Raw genomic sequence first — 21068 nt, forward strand, 5'->3', positions numbered from 1 at the left:
AGCTGCACGCTATTTCAAAGACTGTTTTCTCTGCTTCTCAAGGGAAAGATAACCCTCCTTCGCTACACCCTCACCTCCTGGTTCCTATTATAATCGAGGAAGGAACATATCGTTTTTCAACCACAGTAATGGTTGACTCAGGGGCGGCAGGGAATTTTATGGACATAGAATTTGCCAAGAACAATTCGGTATCATTTGTAGCCAAGGAATCGCCAGAAAGGATGGAAGTCGTTGACGGTTCTCCCTTGAGCTCTGGACCTGTTACCCATGAAACCAGTAACTTAACACTAATCATGGAGCCCAATCACCAGGAGAAGATTTCTTTTGGTCTCATTCCATCACCTTTGTTTCCAGTGATTCTGGGAATTCCATGGCTCATGATCCATAACCCACTAATTGACTGGAAGACAAAGACCCTCACGTTTCCCTCAGAGCACTGTCAGCTAGCCTGTCTACCTAAAACTCCTATACCAGAGTGTGTAGGAATACATAAGATTTCCTCGTCTCAAGAAAATCTTCTGCCGGCTCCTTACTCTGAGTTTTTAGATGTGTGTGACAAGAAGAACGCAGATACGCTTCCCCCACATCGCTCTTATGACTGTCCCATTGAATTATTACCGGGCGCTGCCATTCCGTTTGGAAGAATCTACTGTATTCCCTCTCAGAACCGGAATTGAAGGTCCTCAATGACTACCTACAGGAGAACCTATCAAAGGGTTTTATCCGACCCTCTACTTCTCCAGCAGGCGCTGCGCTCTTCTTCGTGGGAAAGAAAGACGGTTCTCTACGCCCCTGCATTGACTATCGGGAACTAAATAAGATTACGGTGAAGAACAGGTACCCATTACCTCTGATACCTGAACTATTGGAAAGAATTCGGTCAGCCAAAATCTTTACCAAATTAGATCTCAGAGGAGCGTATAATTTGGTCCGCATTCGACCCGGTGACGAATGGAAAACAGCCTTCCGAACCCGTTATGGGCACTATGAATATCTGGTGATGCCTTTTGGACTCTGTAATGCCCCTGCTACCTTCCAGCATTTAATTAATGATGTCCTCCGAGAGTTATTGGACCAATTCGTAGTGGCATACCTGGATGACATCCTTGTCTTCTCAGATAACATCATGGATCATCAGAGACATGTCCGAATTGTGCTTGAGCGTCTCCGTAAGTACAAATTGTACATCAAGTTAGAAAAATGCGAATTTGAAAAGACCAACATGCAATTTCTCGGTTACATCATCTCTCCTGAGGGTTTGAGTATGGACCCAGGCAAGATTCAAGCCGTGGTGGAATGGCCACTCCCTCGAAATGAAAAGGACATTCAGAGATTTGTGGGTTTTGCCAATTTCTATAGACGTTTTATTAAAAATTTCTCTGGCATTATTGCTCCAATCACCCAACTCACACGGAAAGAATTCCCCTTCAAATGGTCTCCTAAAGCGGATGCGGCATTTAGAACAATTGAAGTCACTCTTCACATCTGCCCCTATCCTCATCCATCCAAATCCAGAATTACCATTCATCTTGGAAGTGGATGCATCCGACTCCGCTGTTGGTGCCATTCTGTCACAAAGAATTGGACCCAAGATGCTCCTTCATCCATGTGCCTTTTATTCATACCAAATGTCAACAGCTGAACGAAATTATGACATCGGAAACAAAGAACTCTTGGCTATAAAAGCTGCATTCTCTGAGTGGAGACATCTACTGGAGGGGGCCAATCATCCAATTACGGTCTTTACGGATCATAGGAACTTAGAATTCATTCGATCCGCAAAGAGACTGTCTGCGCGACAAGCCAGATGGGCTCTCTTCTTTGCAAGATTTCAGTTCCACATCTCATACCGCCCTGGCTCCAAGAATGGGAAAGCCGACGCCTTGTCACTGTCCTTTCCAAATCCTAGTTCAGACAAAGAGCAAGAAGAAACTTTTCTTCCAAAAAGATATTTTTTGGGCGTCACATTCTCTGCCGATCTCCTCACACGAATAAAGGGAGCCTACTCAAATGACACTTTTCTTAAAAACCCTCCTCCGGAAGCAGAACTGTGGTCTCTGGAACTGTAATGATCGTCTGTTCGTCCCTAAGGAGGTAAGATTAGAGGTGCTCCAATTAGTGCACGACTCCCGACCCGCTGGTCACCCAGGTGTCCTCAAGACACAGGAACTGTTGTCTCGCTCTTTTTGGTGGCCTAAATTAGCACAAGATGTTAAAGATATGTCCTCTCCTGTGAGACTTGTGCTAGGACCAAGACCCCTCAAGCATCACCTGTGGGTTTACTGCAGCCTCTTCCGGTTCCAACTCGTCCTTGGGGGTCCATATCAATGGATTTTATTGTTGACCTGCCACGATCAAATGGACATAATACCATCCTGGTAGTGGTGGATCGACTTACAAAGATGGCTCACTTCATTGCAGCACAGAATCTTCCTTCTGCAGACCAGACAGCCAAGTTGATTGTGAAAGAGGTGTTTCGGCTTCACGGGGCTCCTGATGAGATCATATCCGATAGAGGGGTACAATTCACTTCAAAATTTTGGAGGACCTTCTGTTCCTCTCTAGGAATTCGTTTAAATTTATCGTCTGGCTATCATCCACAATCCAATGGCCAGACAGAAAGGACCAATCAGACTTTGGAACAATACTTACGATGTTTTGTTTGTCATCTCCAGGATGACTGGATTGATTTCCTACCATTAGCTGAGTTTTCATACAACAACTCACATCATTCATCGACTCAGAAGAGCCCCTTTTTCTCAAATTATGGATTTCATCCAACCTTTATTCCTCGTTTTCCATCTTCGGGCCCCATTCCGGCAGTTACAGAGAAACTGGAGACTCTGCGAGACATCCAGGAGACCCTCAAAGAGACACTTCGTGAGACTCAAGTAAAGTACAAAAGAGCAGCAGACCAACACCGCAGACCCTCCCCAGAATTTCAAGTCGGGGATAAAGTCTGGCTTTCTACAAAAAATCTACGTCTAAAGGTTCAAACCATTAAATTGGGCCAAAAATACATCGGGCCATTTCGCATCTCAGCACTAATAAATCCAGTGTCCTTCAGATTAGAGCTTCCTGAGACCATCAAAATACACCCTGTGTTTCACTCTTCTCTGCTGAAACCTTTCCGTGAGAACCCGTTTCCTGGACGGAGACTTCCTCCCCCTGAACCCGTCCTTGTGGCTAACGAAGAGGAATTCATTGTGGAAAGAATTTTGGATTCCAGGTTACACCGAGGGAAACTACAGTACCTGGTTCACTGGGGGGGGGGGGCTATGGCCCAGAAGAGAGGTCTTGGGAACCCAAAGATTTTGTACATGCTCTGCGACTAGTCAAAGCTTTCCACCGACGATATCCAGACAAGCCTAGCAAGGATCGTCCGGAGAACTCTCTTGGGAGGGGGGAGTAATGTCATATTCTCTAGCCTGCTGCACCCATGCTTGGCCACCGGGACTGCTGCCACTCTAAATGTCTTGTTATAGCCTGCAGTACCTAAACTTGTCCACCGGGATTGCTGCTGCTAAACTAGGAACATTCCAGAACCTGATACCTGATACCTGACACCTCTGCACCTGTGCTCCACCTCTCAGCCTGCCTATATAAACCTCCCTTTCCTGTTCCTCCTTGCCTGTTTATACTGGTTCCTTAGCTCCCTCAAGGTTCCTGTGTTTACTGCTGTGTTAGCTATTGCTATCATCCTGTTCCAGTTTCCTCGTTGCCGACCTCTGCTTGTTTCCTGACTTCACTACCTGCCGCCTGCCTCGGACCCCTGCTTGTTTCCTGACTTCGTTACCTGCCTCTGATCTCTGCTTGTGACCCCTACTTCGCTCCCTGCTGTTCCTGCCACTGGGATCTACTTCAGCCGAAGTCCAATCCTTGACAATGTCCAGTTCTAAATCAACTCCACTGTGTGAGATTGAAGTTACTCTCCAGCGGAAGGCACCACCGAGAAGGAGTTCCTCATCAGAACCATCTCCCTGCGGATGCAGAGATCCTGATGAGGTGGAGGCGCTGCACTGTATGTAGGTAGGACTCATACACGCTACCTCAGCTACCTGTCTGGGTTGACATCCCAACACAACATCATGTGGGAGACTCAGGATTCCTGTTGCCAACAGGTGCACCACCAGAAACTACCATGTAAAGGGTGACTGGTTAGACCACAAGGGCCAAAATGAGATTGGGTGGGTCAGCCTTAGCCAGAAAATCCATTACACTAAAAAATAAACAAAAAGCATGATGATGCATTTGAAAACAAATACTAATTATTTTCTTCACTGTAATTAAAGCTACTGCAAGAAAATAATGTCGTTTAAAGTGAGTTTATTAAACTTTTTCATTCATACACACCCACAATATATTTCTACTCCACTTTTTTTTTCCTCTATAAAACATTCCTTCGCCATATTACTTTCACTTGTAACATTAAAGGAGGAGAGATCAGTGTTGGACTTTACTAGTGTTTTGTCAGTCATTTTGTTTTGTGGCCTCCATAATGAAGCATCAATTGGAGTAATTATAAGATATTAGGAGTCTGGAAATGAAGTAATTGCCAGCATACGCTGTATCTGTGTTTTAGTATACCCTCCCCCTGAATGCAATTACAGGGTTTTCCTTTGATAAATCTGGTGTAGTTATTTTACACTGCTGTTGACATTTGAAAATATCCTGGTGTCTGTTTACCCTTTAGAATACCTGGTGAGTTTTCATCTTACAAAGATATTTTCCTGTATATTCTACTTTTCTTTTTCTCAAAATAAATGTAAAAAAGCAATCTTTATTCATTTTTGTTAAAAGTAGTGCTTCAAAATGAATTTTGCTTTGAATTTCTATAAATAGACAAAGTATTGTCACCACAACTTTGGTAAACGTGTCGGAGTTAATGTTATAACAGGCTTGTTACTCAGAGGGAGCTTAATTACTAAAGTGCAGTGAATGGATCGGGGATCTCAGAAAAAAAAATACCACATCTCTCATAACCATCTCCATTTTAACCCAAAGAGCTGTCATTATAACCGCTTGATTTTCCTCTACATAAAAAAAATAAAAAATAAATAAAAAAAATTGAAATAGTAACTGTAAAACAAACTGCCCTGTCAATTGGAGAAGGCTGGAGGCCTGTGACTGGATACACACACAGCACTGCACCTTGCAGACTTTCCCGGGAAGATTTAGCACGTCCTGACACTGCCCGCTCTGATCAGATAAGACGTACGAACCCGGGAAACCAAAGAAATGAAACGAAACACAAGCCAGGTTTCAAATCCTTTGTCTCAGTTTATTAAGCATAGGGTAATGACTTTTATACAGGAAAAAGAAGATATTGATTAGAGGCGTAACATAGGCATGACATAGGCGTAACATAGGCGTAACTTGGGCGTGCTTTAGGGGCAGAACATAGTGGAATGATCTTGGGGCGTAATTCTCCCAAGACAGGCACTTTCATTGTCCATGTTACAAAACAACCTTGAATTAGCAACCATGTAAGGTAAATGTTGCCTTTCCCAGACAACTAGTCTATGGCTTACTTGATTAAAACAGCAGAAAGCTGACAGCATAGAAAAATGTATCTCAGCAAAAAGCTGAGTAAAGAGAAAAATGCATCTTGGCAGAAACTGAATATATGGGAAATAATATTTCAGCAAAAGGCTGACTACATGATTTTAGCAGGTCAGTTACAGACAAAATGGATGATTTTACACAAAGCAGCTTCTGGTCTACTGTTCCTAACAGTAACAAATCCTACGAGGGTATAATACAATCAACTCTATTCGCCTTTTATTATATTTCTGGAAATGTAGTTTTGTTGAAATTCTGGGTCACCGTGATAGTCTGTTTAACCCTTTATAAACACCAAAGCTGCTGCGGCCGGAGTGCCACAGCACCGCACCCAGCTCCCCCACACTTTGCAATCAGGTGACCGCAGTGTCACGGATGACGGAAGGAGTCGTCCTTTTCCATTCATTTCAGAACGCATTCAACGCAATGTCCTCTAGGAAAAAACTGGCAAAAAGAATAGGACATCGCTACTGCGTCACGGAGCCCATGGAGCGCCAGACACCATAACGTAGGAGCTACATCATACAGCGCCAATAGGGTTACTATGGGAAATGGCAGCAGCCACTTTAAATTCCCAGCATGGAACTTTAATAAACTGCTCTCAAGTATAAACAACTAGACATTAAAATGGTGGATGTGAATGGAGGGCACAACACACGGACGCCACAGCAGTTTATAAACAAAAACTTTTTTTCCCACCAAGCGAAGCCGTATTTAACCCTTCGGATGCCCCTTGATGACTTAGCTTCCATATCATCTCTGGCACGCGATCCGACCAGAGAGAAATGGAAGAGAAGGACTGAGGAGTGATCACAATGTGTCAGAGCGGATGTGACACTCCAACACACAGGATTAAAAGGTGCAGTTACACTTACATACTAGGGAAATAATGAAGCAGCGATTCTAAAGATCAGTGCAGAGTAACAGTTTTTAGAAGCATCACTATGGCAGACATATGTACACACACACACACACACACACGTATGTTTATTAGACAGAATGTGTTGTAACTTAGTCCTGAGAACGGCAACTGTGTGATCACCGCAGTGTTCTATGCTTATGCATGAGCCCCTAACAAGGTTAACAAAGACGCCCTGTGATACTGTGCTTCTGTCATACCTATAAAATATTTGACAGTCTTCACTCGAAGCTCCAGAGTTGCGTCCTCGTCGCAGATAAACACAGTACTTGGGTGCTGCTGGAAGGCAGAGACGGTCCACATGTGGTTTACACCTTCCTCAATGGCCTTGTACAGGGCAAAAGCTTTATGGGCTCCAGTGATGAGAATCATAACCTGGGAGGTAAGACACAGGAGGCAGCCAACCATCTCAAAAAGGGGTTTCCGGACAGAATATTTACATAATAAGTACCTGTGCTGTATATCTTACCATCTGATTTTGTTGCCTGAGCAAATACAGAGGCGGTTATGTATGAAGGAAAAAGTAATGCAATTCAGAGGCAAAATTAACGTCACCAGATGTTTTAAAAAAAAAAAAAAATTAAATGTATTGTAATTGTATTTTTTTCAAACACATATAGGGTGGATAAATTGCACCACTTTTGTATTGATGCATATGAACCAGTGGCATGACAACGATCACAAGTAGCGAACACTGAAAATAACACTGGATTTACTAGTATTAAGAAAATAGCATTACCACTAGACTGTAGTGTGTTTATTATATTGTATATCACCTCCACTTGGTTGTTCTCGCTCTATTACAGGGTTTCTGGAATCAGAGCCAGAGAAAATAAAACTACCCAAATATCCAAGTGTAACCCTTTTATCCCATCCCCCCCTCAGTGAGATGGGGGGGTGGGGGACTCTCTTTCGCTGGTTACTTAGGTGTAATGGTGCTGCAACCTGCTGGTAACAGGAGGGCTGAGGGCTCCGCGGTGGTGTGGGGAGAGCCAGGACAGGGACAGGAGGTGGGACAGGTTACCTTGTTCTGGTCATCGCTGGGTGGTGCAGCGCCTCCAGCCAGTAGGGATCCTCTGCGGTCTGCAGAGGAGGGACCCCCACTGACACTCTTCACATACCAGAGACAGAGATCCACACAGCAATGTCTTTCTGGAGTTGTATTGCAGCAGCACAGCATCACAGGATCACAGCAGCACAGCATCACAGCATCAAAGCATCACAGTCTGTGATATCATCATTCCTGTCTCTCTAGCTCAGAGCCCTGGCTAGCATCATGTTCTTCTTTTCTCTCCCCCCCTTCCCCTCAGCATGGGGAGAAGGAAAGAGACAGCTTTCTTCTATGTTGTCTCATCTCCTCTCTCTAAGCTCCTCATCAACACTAACTAACTGATTAACTGACTACTTAATTTAGGAGGTATGTCCCAATTTGAACATCTCAGGGGAGTGTCTCTAACTTTGACTCATTACAAAACAAAGCCGGATACAGATTGTCCCACACACAGCAGGGGGCGTTCCAACCAATATCCACCCCTTTGATTGACAACCTCATGTTGCAAGGCCCGCCCTTGAATATTGCTACACATTCAAGGCTGAAATGCACACACAGACCTCTTGAAGGAATTAACTTTTCCACTGACTGTTCTAACAGGACTGACAGAGGAAAAGCCCAGAAAAAGAAGTAACTGCCGGGAGGCCATGTTATATTCTCCCTCTGGTAAAACTCCAACCATTCCGGCTTGGACTACAGCAGGTATAACCTTACCTTGCTGTGCAAAACTTGTAAATTCAACATGAGCTGAAATGCATCACTATACACTTCAGCATACAGGACCGGCATACAGTAAACACTGCATAACACAGATACATAACATATCATGGCAACACAGTGAATAAATAGAACAGACCATTGGCTACCACTGTTGTAAAGAGAAATACATTAATAATAATGAGCTGGGTCAGGCTTCCTGACCATCTTGCCATTGCCATCAGGTACTTTTACAGAGTAGCACCTGCGTTTTCCATACTCTGAGATATACTCCACCCTGTCTAGGTAGATATCTCGGCCTACCATCCATAATTTTATTAATTGTGGAGCTCTATCTAGATCCACATAAGCAGGGTCTTTAGCATAGGTCTCAAGGTGGGCAATAATGGCCTCTTTCACCTACTCTAGGCGGTGAGTTTCGACACTGCGCATCAATTTCTCAGGAAGATATGGAAACTCATATCCCATCTTCCTGAACCTGTGTACTATTACTCGAGCTGCGGGACTAAACTTTACCAGGCTTCTATCAGTTGCGGTGCCAGGTAGCACCCAGAAAATAGGACCGTCCCACATAGGGGTTCCTTCTGCCTCCTCCCTAACAGGAGACAATACATTCTCGGATTTTGATAAGCACATCCCCTCATCATCACAATCCCCCCCACTGAACAGAACCCTCCAAAAGTGACACAGGCATATTGGACAATAAATCATAGTGTTCATTTGGAGCCACGGGACTCACTGGTGTTAAAGTCCTAGGGGTCAGGGGTCGTATCCTGGGACTGGTGATGGATGGGGAGAGCGAGGCAGAAGGGGCAGATGACACAGGGACTGGGGCCGCCGGTGACAAGGGGGCCTCACCAAAGTCTGTAGGGGGCACATTCACCGAACTCTCCCCAGGAGGAGCATTGGCACAGTCCTGAGTCAAGTTCAATTTGCCTTTGGCCTTAATGAAGCGGGCTACAGCCAGCTCTTGGGCCTGGCGAGCATCTCGGGCTTCCTTCCTCTCCCTATAGCGTAGGCGGAAAGGATCGTTCGAAGCTTTAGCACTCACCGGAGCGGCCTGGATATCACTGGAGCTCACCCGGCTGAGCGACTCGGCGGCCTTCTCGTCTCCCGGTGGTGGAGCAGCAACGGTAGAAGAGTGGATGCAGTCATCAGGGGTGGTACCGGCCGGCACTTCTCCCGTCAGTGGACTCTGTAACAGCATCTCATCGTAGTGGCGTTCAGCAGCTCGCATGTAGGAGAGTGCGCGAGCGCGGGCCTCACACATCTCCTGCTGACGCCGCAGGTACAGCTCCGCAGCTTTCTGGGCTTGATCCCAGTGGGGATCTGAAGAGAGGAAAAGTGACTCACCGCCATCGGCAGCAGCGAGGCTGGTCCCAGCAACATCGGGTACGTGGGAGGTATCGGACGATACCTCTGGGGTGGCTGGAACAGCAGGCTCGACGGAGGGTTCCTCCCTGTCGGAGCGGCTTACCGGAGCGGCAGTAGAACGCACCTCACAGTATGGGAGTGAGGTGGTACCGCAAGTCTCAGCTGGCAGACCACTCAGCGCCGCTGGCACGGGCGCAGAGAAGGACGGCTCCAGAGACGGAGGAGGATCAGGTACTTGGTTGAAGGCATTTACCCAGGCAGTGGGCCCAAGCAGGGAGCCTTCCTTCCGGCCGCCATGCCGGACGATGGGGATGTCCATTTTGGACCTGGATGAGGGGTAAGTGGACACCACTTGCAAATCCGGATAGAATAGTTCGTATACCATAGCGATATAATGGCGTGCAGCGTCGTCGGTAGAGACTTGAGCCAACTGGGACAACTTACGCACCAGGGTGAAAAAGGTGCGCAGCTCCCCAATGCTCATCGCAAGGTTGGGTTCTGCGGGACCTTTTAGCCTAGCCCGCAGATAAGGCACACCACAAGCAGAGCAACTTCCCAGCAGATGAAGCGAGCCGCCTGGGAAATCACATAACGGGCAGATCCCGAGCAGTTGGTTCTCAGGGGAGTCCCTGATGACTAGGACTCCTCCGGTCAGTTCATAGATCTGTCCTTGGTTCTCCATACTTGGCAAGCAGACAACAGTAAAGGCACAACTGTTGTCTTTGGAGTGCACGTGTATCTGGCTCCTCACTTCCTGTGTGCTCCTTCAAGGCACACCCAGCTCCTCCCCCTGGTAAACAGTATAGTCCAATCCAGAGCAAGCAAAGGGTGAGGGATTTCAGTGGTTCCTGCTGTTTTTTGCAAACTGTAGAGCAGCAAAAGTTTGCAAGTGAAAGCAACTTTTGCAGAAGAGCACATGGCTTCCCTGGTAAGGTGGGAAGCGCCATCTTGAGGTAGAATAAGAGTCCATGCGGCCCACAGGGATCAGGAGCCACCAATTTAAAGCACGAAGTCCATCGCCACGCGGTCTCCTTGAGAGCAAAACCGCCATCTTGTGAGGACTTGTGAAACAGACGTGACCCACTTTTCTTCCATAAGGGGCCACGCAAACTAAAGCACAAATTCCTTTTTGCAAAGTACCACGCGGCCTGGGGTAGCTTCAGGGAATGCCTCACGAACCATTACAGCAATAGTCCTGTTATTGCCTGGGTCCCTGGCACATAGCCACCAAGGAGTCGCCTCACATAGAAGAATGTCCATTTCAGGGTGACCCCCTCCCTGGGGAAGCTTCAGCGAGAGATCCCCTCTCTGCAAGGTCTGCAAGCTGCTGCCAAAGTCTCAGACACCGCTGCGTGGTTCCTGTCTCTGGAAACCTGTCCCATTGGTAAAACCTGTCCTGTCCCAGGGAGCAGTTCATCTCAGCAGCGCCTCCAACTGTAACCCTTTTATCCCATCCCCCCCTAAGTGAGATGGGGGGGGTACTCTCCTTCGCTGGTTACTTAGGTGTAATGGTGCTGCAACCTGCTGGTAACAGGAGGGCTGAGGGCTCTGCGGTGGTGTGGGGAGAGCCAGGACAGGGACAGGAGGAGGGACAGGTTACCTTCTTCTGGTCATCTCTGGATGGTGCAGTGCCTCCAGCCAGTAGGGATCCTCTGGGGTCTTCAGAGGATGGACCCCCACTGACACTCTTCACATACCAAAGACAAAGATCCACACAGCAATGTCTTTCTGGAGTTTTATTGCAGCACAGCATCACAGCATCACAGCATCACAGCATCACAGCATCACAGTCTGTAATATCATCATTCCTGTCTCTCTAGCTCAGAGCCCTGGCTAGCATCATGTTCTTCTTTTCGCCTCCCCCGCCCCACCCCCCCTCAGCATGGGGAGAAGGGAAGAGACAGAAGAAAGCTGTGTTGTCTCCTCTCTCAGCTCCTCATCAACACCAACTAACTGATTAACTGACTACTTAATTTAGGAGGTATGTCCCAATTTGAACATCTCAGGGGTGTGTCTCTAACTTTGAATCATTACAAGACAAAGACGGATACAGATTGGCCCACACACAGCAGGGGGTGTTCCAACCAATATCCACCCCTTTGATTGACAACCTCATGTTGCAAGGCCCGCCCTTGAATATTGCTACACATTCAAGGCTGAAATGAACACACAGACCTCTTGAAGGAATTAACTTTTCCACTACCTGTTCTAACAGGACTGACAGAGGAAAAGCCCAGACAAAGAAGTAACTGCCGGGAGGCCATGTTACACAAGGTAATAGGATGTTTAATAATCCCTCCTCTTTGGAGTCCATGACCGTTCCCACACCAACAATCAGAGCCATAGTGGGCACTTTGGAGAGGTCCCCATCAAAGAATCGTGCATTGGCCAGTATCGTGTCCATGGCCAGTGTTTTCACTCTGGTTCTGGATACCAAGCTTGACCCGGGTTCATTGAAAGCTATATGACCATCAGGACCAATGCCAGCAGTCATTAAGAAACAGGAACAGGTAATGAATCTCTCTTTGGAATACATTACAGTATATTGATGGTAAACTCAAGCAATACACATATCTACAAGAGTGCCGGCAGAATGGCCTTATTTATAAACAGCAGAGGAAATACAATGCTAACATCATGCTTTTAACCTATGTAGCCCCGAGGAAAATTTGCACTTTCTGGCCCCCCTCCGCGAGTGCCGTGCGGTAGCGGGTGCCGCCGGAGGCTGCGACGGACCCGCCGGCACTTCGCGAGGGTGGGGGCCAGTGCAGGGAGCAGCGCGAGGTGTTGCGGCGCAGGCCGGTTGCCGGAGACGCGATCGGGCCGTCGCTAAGGCCGCGATCGCGTTGCCACCGGCCCGGCGGCTTGTGAAGAGGGCGCCGCCATTTCAGAGAGTCTCGCGCATGCGCAGTGGGCGGCAAGCGCAAGGTAGGACCCCAGAGCTAGGGAGAGATCGCGCGAGAGTAGGGAAGAGTAGAGGGAGTTGGTGGCGGCCATTAGGGGTTCGCGCATGCGCAGGGCAAGTGCGCACGCGGCCCCAATGCTTAGGCTGCCCCCTGAGAACTACAACTCCCAGGAGGCATAGGGAGATAGAGGTCAGGTGCTCCATTGCGACCAATAGGGCTGGAGGAAGCTCAGCCCGGGAAAAGAGATACATTTCCCGGGCTTTGCATGAGTCAGTCAGGAAGAGGCAGAGGAAGGAGTAGGAAGGGTGTAGGGAGCGCGTGTCTCCTGCACCAGGTAAGGGTTCTCCTTAGGTCCCCAGGCAGGCCCCAATTCCCGGTAAGGGCAGGGGGTAACTGAAGATGGACGGCCCTAGATAAGGAGGTCACCCTTAGGTGTGAAAGGTGCAGGTTTGGCAGTGCCACAGCGGGTAGTGCTGTGCGCACTGGCAAATAGGCACAGGGTGTGTGCAGTGGATTATTGCTGCGGGTATCCAGGTGGCTGTGTGCGATTGCCCGCTGTGTGTGTGTGTTGCTGTATGTGCTGGGCGCAGTGTGTGCAGCGTGTGTGAATGTCTGCAGGCTGACGGTGAGAGCTGTGTGTCTGCTGCAGGCTGTTAGGAGTAGCGAGTAGCTAGTTATAGGAAGGATTAGGGACGTGGGTAGCTAGGGGAGTGGGGCAGGTTATTACTCCGCAGGCCCTAGGAGATTTCCCCAAGCCACCCCAGGTTGCGGTTCATCAGGGACAGGCCCTAGGTTAGGGTTCCTGTCACGTTAGGGTTAGTTAGGGATAGACAGGGATAGCGGCGGTTGCTGTTCCTGTGATTCGGTTGCTGTTACCGTGAGACGGTTGTGTTCCCGTGAATCAGTGGGACCCTCGTTGGGGTCCTGGAGAAGTACCTGGATAGGATCAGACGGATGCATCGCACGTCTGACCCTTTGAGAAGAGTGTTGCAGTCCCGAGCATCGGAGTGCTCGGAAGGTATTTCCACATAAGTGCACCAACAGGCCTAACAGATAATTTAGTGACTGCGCAGTCACCCACGACCTCCGTAGGAGTACGGGACATTGGGTGGGGGATTACCAGACACTGGCTGGGAACACCAGACATTGGGCCTAAGGTGACAAGGTTATAGTATAAGGTTATGATGTTATGTAATGTGTTATATGTGTGTTTAGTAAAGTGTTAGTATTATTTCTATCGTATACGTGTGTTATTGTATTTCTTACCCAGGGCTATCTTTCATAACGGGGATCCTGGGTAAGTGGAGGCGCTACACCAGGTAAATGACTAAGGGTTTCCCCAGGCTCCCAGCTAGCGGAGGCTCAGATCTCCTGGAGCCACAGGTGTGATACAGTTACCAGTAGTCCCTTAGAGCAGGTGTGCCGCAAGAAAAGGGACCGGTTAGACCACAGGGGCCAATGTGAGATTGGGTGCGTCAGGCCGGTTCACAAAAAGGGCTACATTTGGAGGCGCTGCTGAGATATCAGACCTGGGGTGCCCTGTATGTTTTTGTTCTAAATTGTGTCCTATTTTTGTTCCACCATGTGGGTGCTCTCAAAGCAGGAGGTCTACGCATGGGCCTTGAAAGTGAACGTGACTCCTAACCGCGTGGTTGCCGTGGGGGCAGTCCCGGCTGGCGTGCCCTTGTTAGATGTCCAGGCACAGGTTCGGAAGCTCCCTGGACTGGCGGGTACGTGGGTCAGAGGGCGAAGGTATGATGACACTTACCAATGGAGTACTGTCCTGATATATGTAGGCCAGACCCTAAGCGAGGAAGATGGCCCTAAATTCTTAAATCTGCCCGGGGGTCCGACCGATGGGTGCCCCTTTATCTACCCTGACTTGGCAGTATCTGCCTGCACCGAGAGCCCTATTGACATTGACAGTGAGCCCCACCTAAAATGGCGGCTCCCGCCAAATCACCGTGGCACGTGTGCGGCTGACTGCCAGCATGCACAGGAAAATGTTGCAAACCTCTGCCCAGGACTGGCGGGAAAACCAGAGCCCCGCCCCCACACTGTGAGTGACTCAGTAACGAGCTCGCAACATTCCCCAAAAGACTGTGCTGCTCCTCCTCTAGAGTCCACCAGGGGGAGGGAGTGTCTTGAGCAGAAATCAGCAATTTCTGTTCCCCCTAAGGAAAGCAAGGGATGCCGAGAAAAGCACCCTTGGCTGTATAGAATCGTACGGGCCCCCCATTTAGTCTTGCCAATGGTGGTGTGCCCGTGTGCGTTAAAAGACTGGAAGGTGACGGGTGGCTGGACGGACGGGTCCCCTGAGTTAGCCATCGCCCTCACGATGACAGTGGTAGACGGGGAAGAATGCCTGCACGGCCGTCTGACTGAATGTGAGTGTCCCGTTGGTGAACTGACCCAAGGGTCTAAGTGTCCTGACTGTGCGGCGCAGTTCCTGCAACCCAAACTGCCGCAGCCTACCGAGCTGCCAGTGGGGAAGGACACTGTAGCAGAAATGGATTGTTCTTCCCCTGAGAAGGAAGAGCAGGAACCTCTGATGGCGGAACCTGCGGAGAAAGATGCGCCTGATGGTGCTATCAAGGTGGGTGATGCCGCTACTAATTTTTCCACTTCAGCGATGGAGGTGGAGGGGCCGTGTGCCCAAATGGACTCTTCAGACGCTGAACCGGAGCCGCTGAAGGCGGAGCTCCAGATGTCGGGACCTCAGATGTCGGTTCCAGACCCGGTTCCCGAGCAGGAACCACTGATGCCAGAACCACAGATTCCGGAGGCCCAGGGTAAGGTGTTTGTACCCCCGCCCATGTGTGGTGATTCCAGCGACCAACCGAGCGTGGTGATGCGCCTGCCGGCGGACCACTCCAGTGAGGTCGCCGAGCCAACCACCTCAACTGATGCAGACCATGAGATGGGCCCGTGTGCCCTGCAACGGCCAGTCCGGCCTACCACCGAGGTACCAGTGGTCCCAGGCTTGGGATCAGTACCTGCTGACAATGATAGGGGTAAGTTGACTGCCCCAGGGGTGTCGGGTGTGAGCTCCCCGGTGATCGTGGAGCCTGGTGACTCCAAAGGTAGGGTCACCCGGGCGATGGGCTCACCCCGTCATCGCGTCCTGGTGGAGGTGTCTTCCCCAGAAGATCTCTGCAGATCATGGAACGAATCCGACCTCATCAAGGTATCCGGTGTAACGGACCAGAGCGACACTTACTCCTGTGCGAGGAGTCTCCAAGCGGGCCTACCCGAAGAAGTTGTGCTGTCCACAGAAGGTGTCACCGTTAAAGGGATGGTTGGAGTGGACAAAGACTGTGTTGAGACCGCTCTGGTAGTTGTGGCCTCTCCCAGGTGCGCGATGGAGCGCTATGTTCGCCATGTGGTGGACCGAGGCAAGAGACTGAGCCTCCCAGTCTCCCGTGAGACGAGACCGGAGGATCCGGCAAGGGTCAATACCCAGGACCCCGTACTAATTTTTCCGCGAGGGGGAGGCGGTGGGTTTTTGCAAGGGACTGAAATTGAGTTCCAAAAGACTCACAGGAGTCACGGTGGGATACCCTCACCCAATCTGTATGGGTCACTCCACTCTGAGACTCAGCTGGCCTCGGGTATCCATATGAGGATTGATGACAAAATGCATGTTACATGTGATGTGATTTATGCCATGTATTTTACCCTGTATAACACTCTGTATGGTTGCTACCCAAGCGAGGTCGTTGGGATTCTGCGAGGGGGAGAATGTAGCCGAGGAAAATTTGCACTTTCTGGCCCCCCTCCGCGAGTGCCGTGCGGTAGCGGGTGCCGCCGGAGGCTGCAACGGACCCGCCGGCACTTCGCGAGGGTGGGGGCCAGTGCAGGGAGCAGCGCGAGGTGTTGCGGCGCAGGCCGGTTGCCGGGGACGTGATCGGGCCGTCGCTAAGGCCGCGATCGCGTTGCCACCGGCCCGGCGGCTTGTGAAGAGGGCGCCGCCATTTCAGAGAGTCTCGCGCATGCGCAGTGGGCGGCAAGCGCAAGGTAGGACCCCAGAGCTAGGGAGAGATCGCGCGAGAGTAGGGAAGAGTAGAGGGAGTTGGTGGCGGCCATTAGGGGTTCGCGCATGTGCAGGGCAAGTGCGCACGCGGCCCCAATGCTTAGGCTGCCTCCTGGGAACTACAACTCCCAGGAGGCATAGGGAGATAGAGGTCAGGTGCTCCATTGCGGCCAATAGGGCTGGAGGAAGCTCAGCCCGGGAAAAGAGATACATTTCCCGGGCTTTGCATGAGTCAGTCAGGAAGAGGCAGAGGAAGGAGTAGGAAGGGTGTAGGGAGCACGTGTCTCCTGCACCAGGTAAGGGTTCTCCTTAGGTCCCCAGGCAGGCCCCAATTCCCGGTAAGGGCAGGGGGTAACTGAAGAGGGACGGCCCTAGATAAGGAGGTCACCCTTAGGTGTGAAAGGTGCAGGTTTGGCAGTGCCACAGCGGGTAGTGCTGTGCGCACTGGCAAATAGGCACAGGGTGTGTGCAGTGGATTATTGCTGCGGGTATCCAAGTGGCTTTGTGCGATTGCCCGCTGTGTGTGTGTGTCGCTGTATGTGCTGGGCGCAGTGTGTGCAGCGTGTGTGAATGTCTGCAGGCTGGTGGGGGATTACCGGACACTGGGTGGGAACACCAGACATTGGGCCTAAGGTGACAAGGTTATAGTATAAGGTTATGATGTTATGTAATGTGTTATATGTGTGTTTAGTAAAGTGTTAGTATTATTTCTATCGTATACGTGTGTTATTGTATTTCTTACCCAGGGCTATCTTTCATAACAGGGATCCTGGGTAAGTGGAGGCGCTGCACCAGGTAAATGACTAAGGGTTTCCCCAGGCTCCCAGCTAGCGGAGGCTCAGATCTCCTGGAGCCACAGGTGTGATACAGTTACCAGTAGTCCCTTAGAGCAGGTGTGCCGCAAGAAAAGGGACCGGTTAGACCACAGGGGCCAATGTGAGATTGTGTGCGTCAGGCCGGCTCACAAAAAGGGCTACACCTACAAGGCACAAAAATCAATGTTATTTACCACTTATTATTTGTGAATCATTTTCAAAATGCTACACAAAGCCCGCAAATCATTTGCCTATTTAACCATACTTACTTTTCTAGTTCAAAACTGTTGGTTACACATCAATTCCCCACGGTGTAGGACTTCTGTTAGTGGGATGCTTGCAAAACAGTAATAATACAGGATTCAAGGATTTGTTTCCAGGATAAAAAGGCTACTGGTTTATGCATCAGATCTGCAGTTTTTCTATAAAGACCCTATAATCTTTTATATCACTATATCATTGTGCAGCAGGGCTGGGGAGTCAAATGCAAGAGAAATGTTAAAGGTTTTAAAGCCGCATTTTTAGAAGAAAATACACTTAATTTTTTATTTTATTTTTTAAACACAGAAAGAAGAGAAAGGGATAGCATTACATTTCAGGGTGTGGGACAAATTCTTTTAACATATTCAACAAATCTATCCAACAAACATATTTTTGTTACACTATAAAGGGCCCTTCTCAAATAGTTAACACCCCATCAGTTAACACCCCGTCTTTTTTTTTCCATATTTCTTCTTCTTTGTAGTTTCCTACCATTGTCTGATAAAGATGCACATCCTTGGCTTATCTTATATTTTTTACATAGATACGTTTTTAGTTCTCAAACTGAATGCTCCTCCGAGAGCCGTAAACATATAGCATGATCACCCAGGATTCAAATGACAAATAATGGATGTGATCAATATATGGAACAGAAAAACCCAGTACTGGTGTGCGTCCAACACTACAAATCATTACACCTATTAACACTTTCCTATTGCTTAGGGTTTTGGTTCTCAAACTTCCTCAGGGAGCTACTGGTGCCACCAGGTGTTCGGAATAACGAAGGTGAATGCATCACACAGGTAAATGAACATCATTTGCATACAAAATAGACCAATGGTAATTACCAGAAAATTCTTGGCGGGGCTCAGAGAACGAGGAGAGGTTTGAGAGCCAATGTTTGAGGGTGAACTATGAGATTACAATGAAGCACGTTAACTGAACTCGATTAAAAAACATTAGAAAACAATATTAAAATGTTGAATTTTTTTTGCTGTTCTAAACAGCCTTTGTGGGAACACAGGACTTTCCTTGCAAATTCAGGACAACCCTGCTCTCTTCTGGACCTCTACATGCAGAATGGGACATTTGGTCACGGCCGATTCGCCGCTGGAACCTCCGCCGCTTCGAAGGTACGTTTTGTTCCTGGTTAGGGGGTCAATTTTAAGGGCTTTAGCAGTTAGCGAAGGGGGTTAATTTAAGGGTTTTATTGTTTAGGGTATTTTAGGGTAAGGGATTTTAGTTTAGGATGTTTACTTACCTTAGCGCCTGGCGTCAAAGTGGTTGGCGGCGGCAACCATGTGGTTGCGGCAAAACTGTAGCGACAAATGTCCTAGACCGTCTCTACATGTGATTTTTATATTAAACTAGACCCAGAATAGCACCCCTGTGGCTGCATCACCCGTCCTTCCATTTGAGACGTCATGTTAAACTATTTTATCATTTACATTCAGGTAACAGTTCTTCATGTCATTAAAGACCGACTTGTTTAAACTGACAATTTTTAATTAACGATTCACAGATTTAAGTGATTCTATGATATCAATACATAAAAAATGAGTCTAGTCTTGAAATTGAGACAAAGGGCCTCATGCAGTAAGCCCCGATAAGGCTTTTTGAGCATTTTATAGCCGTTTTTTGCCCTCCTGATTCAGTAAGCCCCGATAAGTGGGAATTATCGGCAACTTTTCTTGCGAAAATTTTTTTTTCGGCTGCCGATAAGCCACTTATCGGGACTTTTTTTCCCCGCCTGAATTCAGTAAGCCCCGATCAGCTTTTTGGTGCTGATCGGCAGGCCAGATTGGAGATTTTATGGCCAATCCAGCCCGCCAACTAAAGTTGGCAACTTGCTGAAGGAGAAGCATCGGCAAGGGCGACACTTAGGAAAAATCAGCCCTTTTTCCTGCCTGTGATTGATGCCGGGGGTCTCCGGAGCTGATACCCGCACCGGAGCCCCCCGGCATGCATCCGAGGCAGGAAAAAGGCATTTAAAAGCCACTTCATTACCTTAGCGGCTAACCGCTAAGGCAATGAAGGGGTTAACCCACCGTGCCAGCGTTATTGTGGGTAGCGGGGATGGGTGAGGGGGGTATTTGGCCCTGGGTGTGAGTTTAGGACTTGCGGGGGGGATGCGGGGGCACTTAACCCCTTCACGACCGTAGCGGTTAATACCGCTACGGTCCTGAAGGGGTTAAGGCCTCCCGCTACCCACCCGCAAGCCCTAAACAACCACCGTTGGGGCTAATGCCCCCTTCACACACCCCCACTACCCACAATAATAAAAAAAAAACACCCCAGCACCACAATAACGAATTAAATAAATAATTAAATAATTATATATATATATATATATATATATATATATATATATATATATATATATACCCAACAACACCTATACCCCCCTAACATACAGTATAGTAATGGGCAGAATGACTATTATCCACAAATGGATAATAGTGCAGTTGTCCATTTACAATACTTACACAACAATAAAGACTTTAAATACATATAGCACTCACCCATGTCCCACTGCCACGATGAAGGCCATCCTCATCTTCATCCTGCCCATGCCCCATCCGCTTCTGCAAAACAAACACAAGAATTACAACATCCAAATTAATGTCCCCTAACCCCTTAATCACCATAGCGGTTATTAACCGCTACAGTTATTAAGGGGTTAAGCCACCATCACCCACATACCCTCCCCCACAAAGCCCCCCAACCACCCTCACCCAATACCCACAGGGGAGTCCTACCAAATACCCTTGGGCCTAATACCCCCTCCCCCAGCACATACAGTACAATAATGTGCCAAATAACTATTATCCACATAGGGATAATACATTATTTGGCCATTATTAAACACATTCAATAACGTTAAAATGTAAATAAAATTGTACTAACCTCATCAATAAGAAGTCTCCGTCGCCAGCATCATCCTTGGGGTCCGTTGCCAACATTAGAAATAGCCACAACATTTCAATATCATTAACATAACACTGAACCCCTTAATCACCTTATCGGGTACTAACCTGAAAGGTAATTAAGGGGTGAAGCCATCCTGCAATGCCTACAACAGTTATGCATAACATCTTCAGTGAAATAAAAACCAATTGCCTAACCAAATTCCATTTAATCATTCAATCTGTAGGCTCACATGCCTCATAAAACATTGCATTTACAGTGTATACATGTAGCATAACATGTAAACTGCATGTACACGCTGCAAATCAATGTTAACAATACAATAATGCCACTCAAATCGCCATACATCACAAGAAGTATATTATTTAATACAATAAACTCACCATCAATGAATTACCACACATCAATTACATCCCTAAACAATTAAAATACCATCCATACCAATTACACAATGAACTAAAGCTATCCTAACAGAGAACCACTTCAAAACATAGAAAAAAGT

At 48.2% G+C, this 21068-nt stretch overlaps 1 protein-coding gene across 1 annotated transcript in view; it reads right to left on the reverse strand.

Annotated features, from left to right (window-relative positions):
• Positions 1–12154, reverse strand: part of LOC142495506 (glucosamine-6-phosphate deaminase 1-like) — a 135474-nt gene extending 123320 nt beyond the window's left edge. Inside the window, exons 1-2 of the mRNA XM_075601077.1 lie at positions 11922–12154; positions 6682–6855 (exon numbers count right to left, since the gene is read on the reverse strand). Of these exons, the coding sequence (XP_075457192.1) occupies positions 6682–6855; positions 11922–12117 (370 nt within the window). The 5' untranslated portion in view covers positions 12118–12154. The remainder of the gene's footprint in view (positions 1–6681; positions 6856–11921) is intronic.
• Between the last annotated feature and the right edge of the window lie 8914 nt (positions 12155–21068).

The sequence above is a fragment of the Ascaphus truei genome, chromosome 5 (genome assembly GCF_040206685.1).
Source record: "Ascaphus truei isolate aAscTru1 chromosome 5, aAscTru1.hap1, whole genome shotgun sequence".
NCBI lineage: Eukaryota > Metazoa > Chordata > Amphibia > Anura > Ascaphidae > Ascaphus > Ascaphus truei.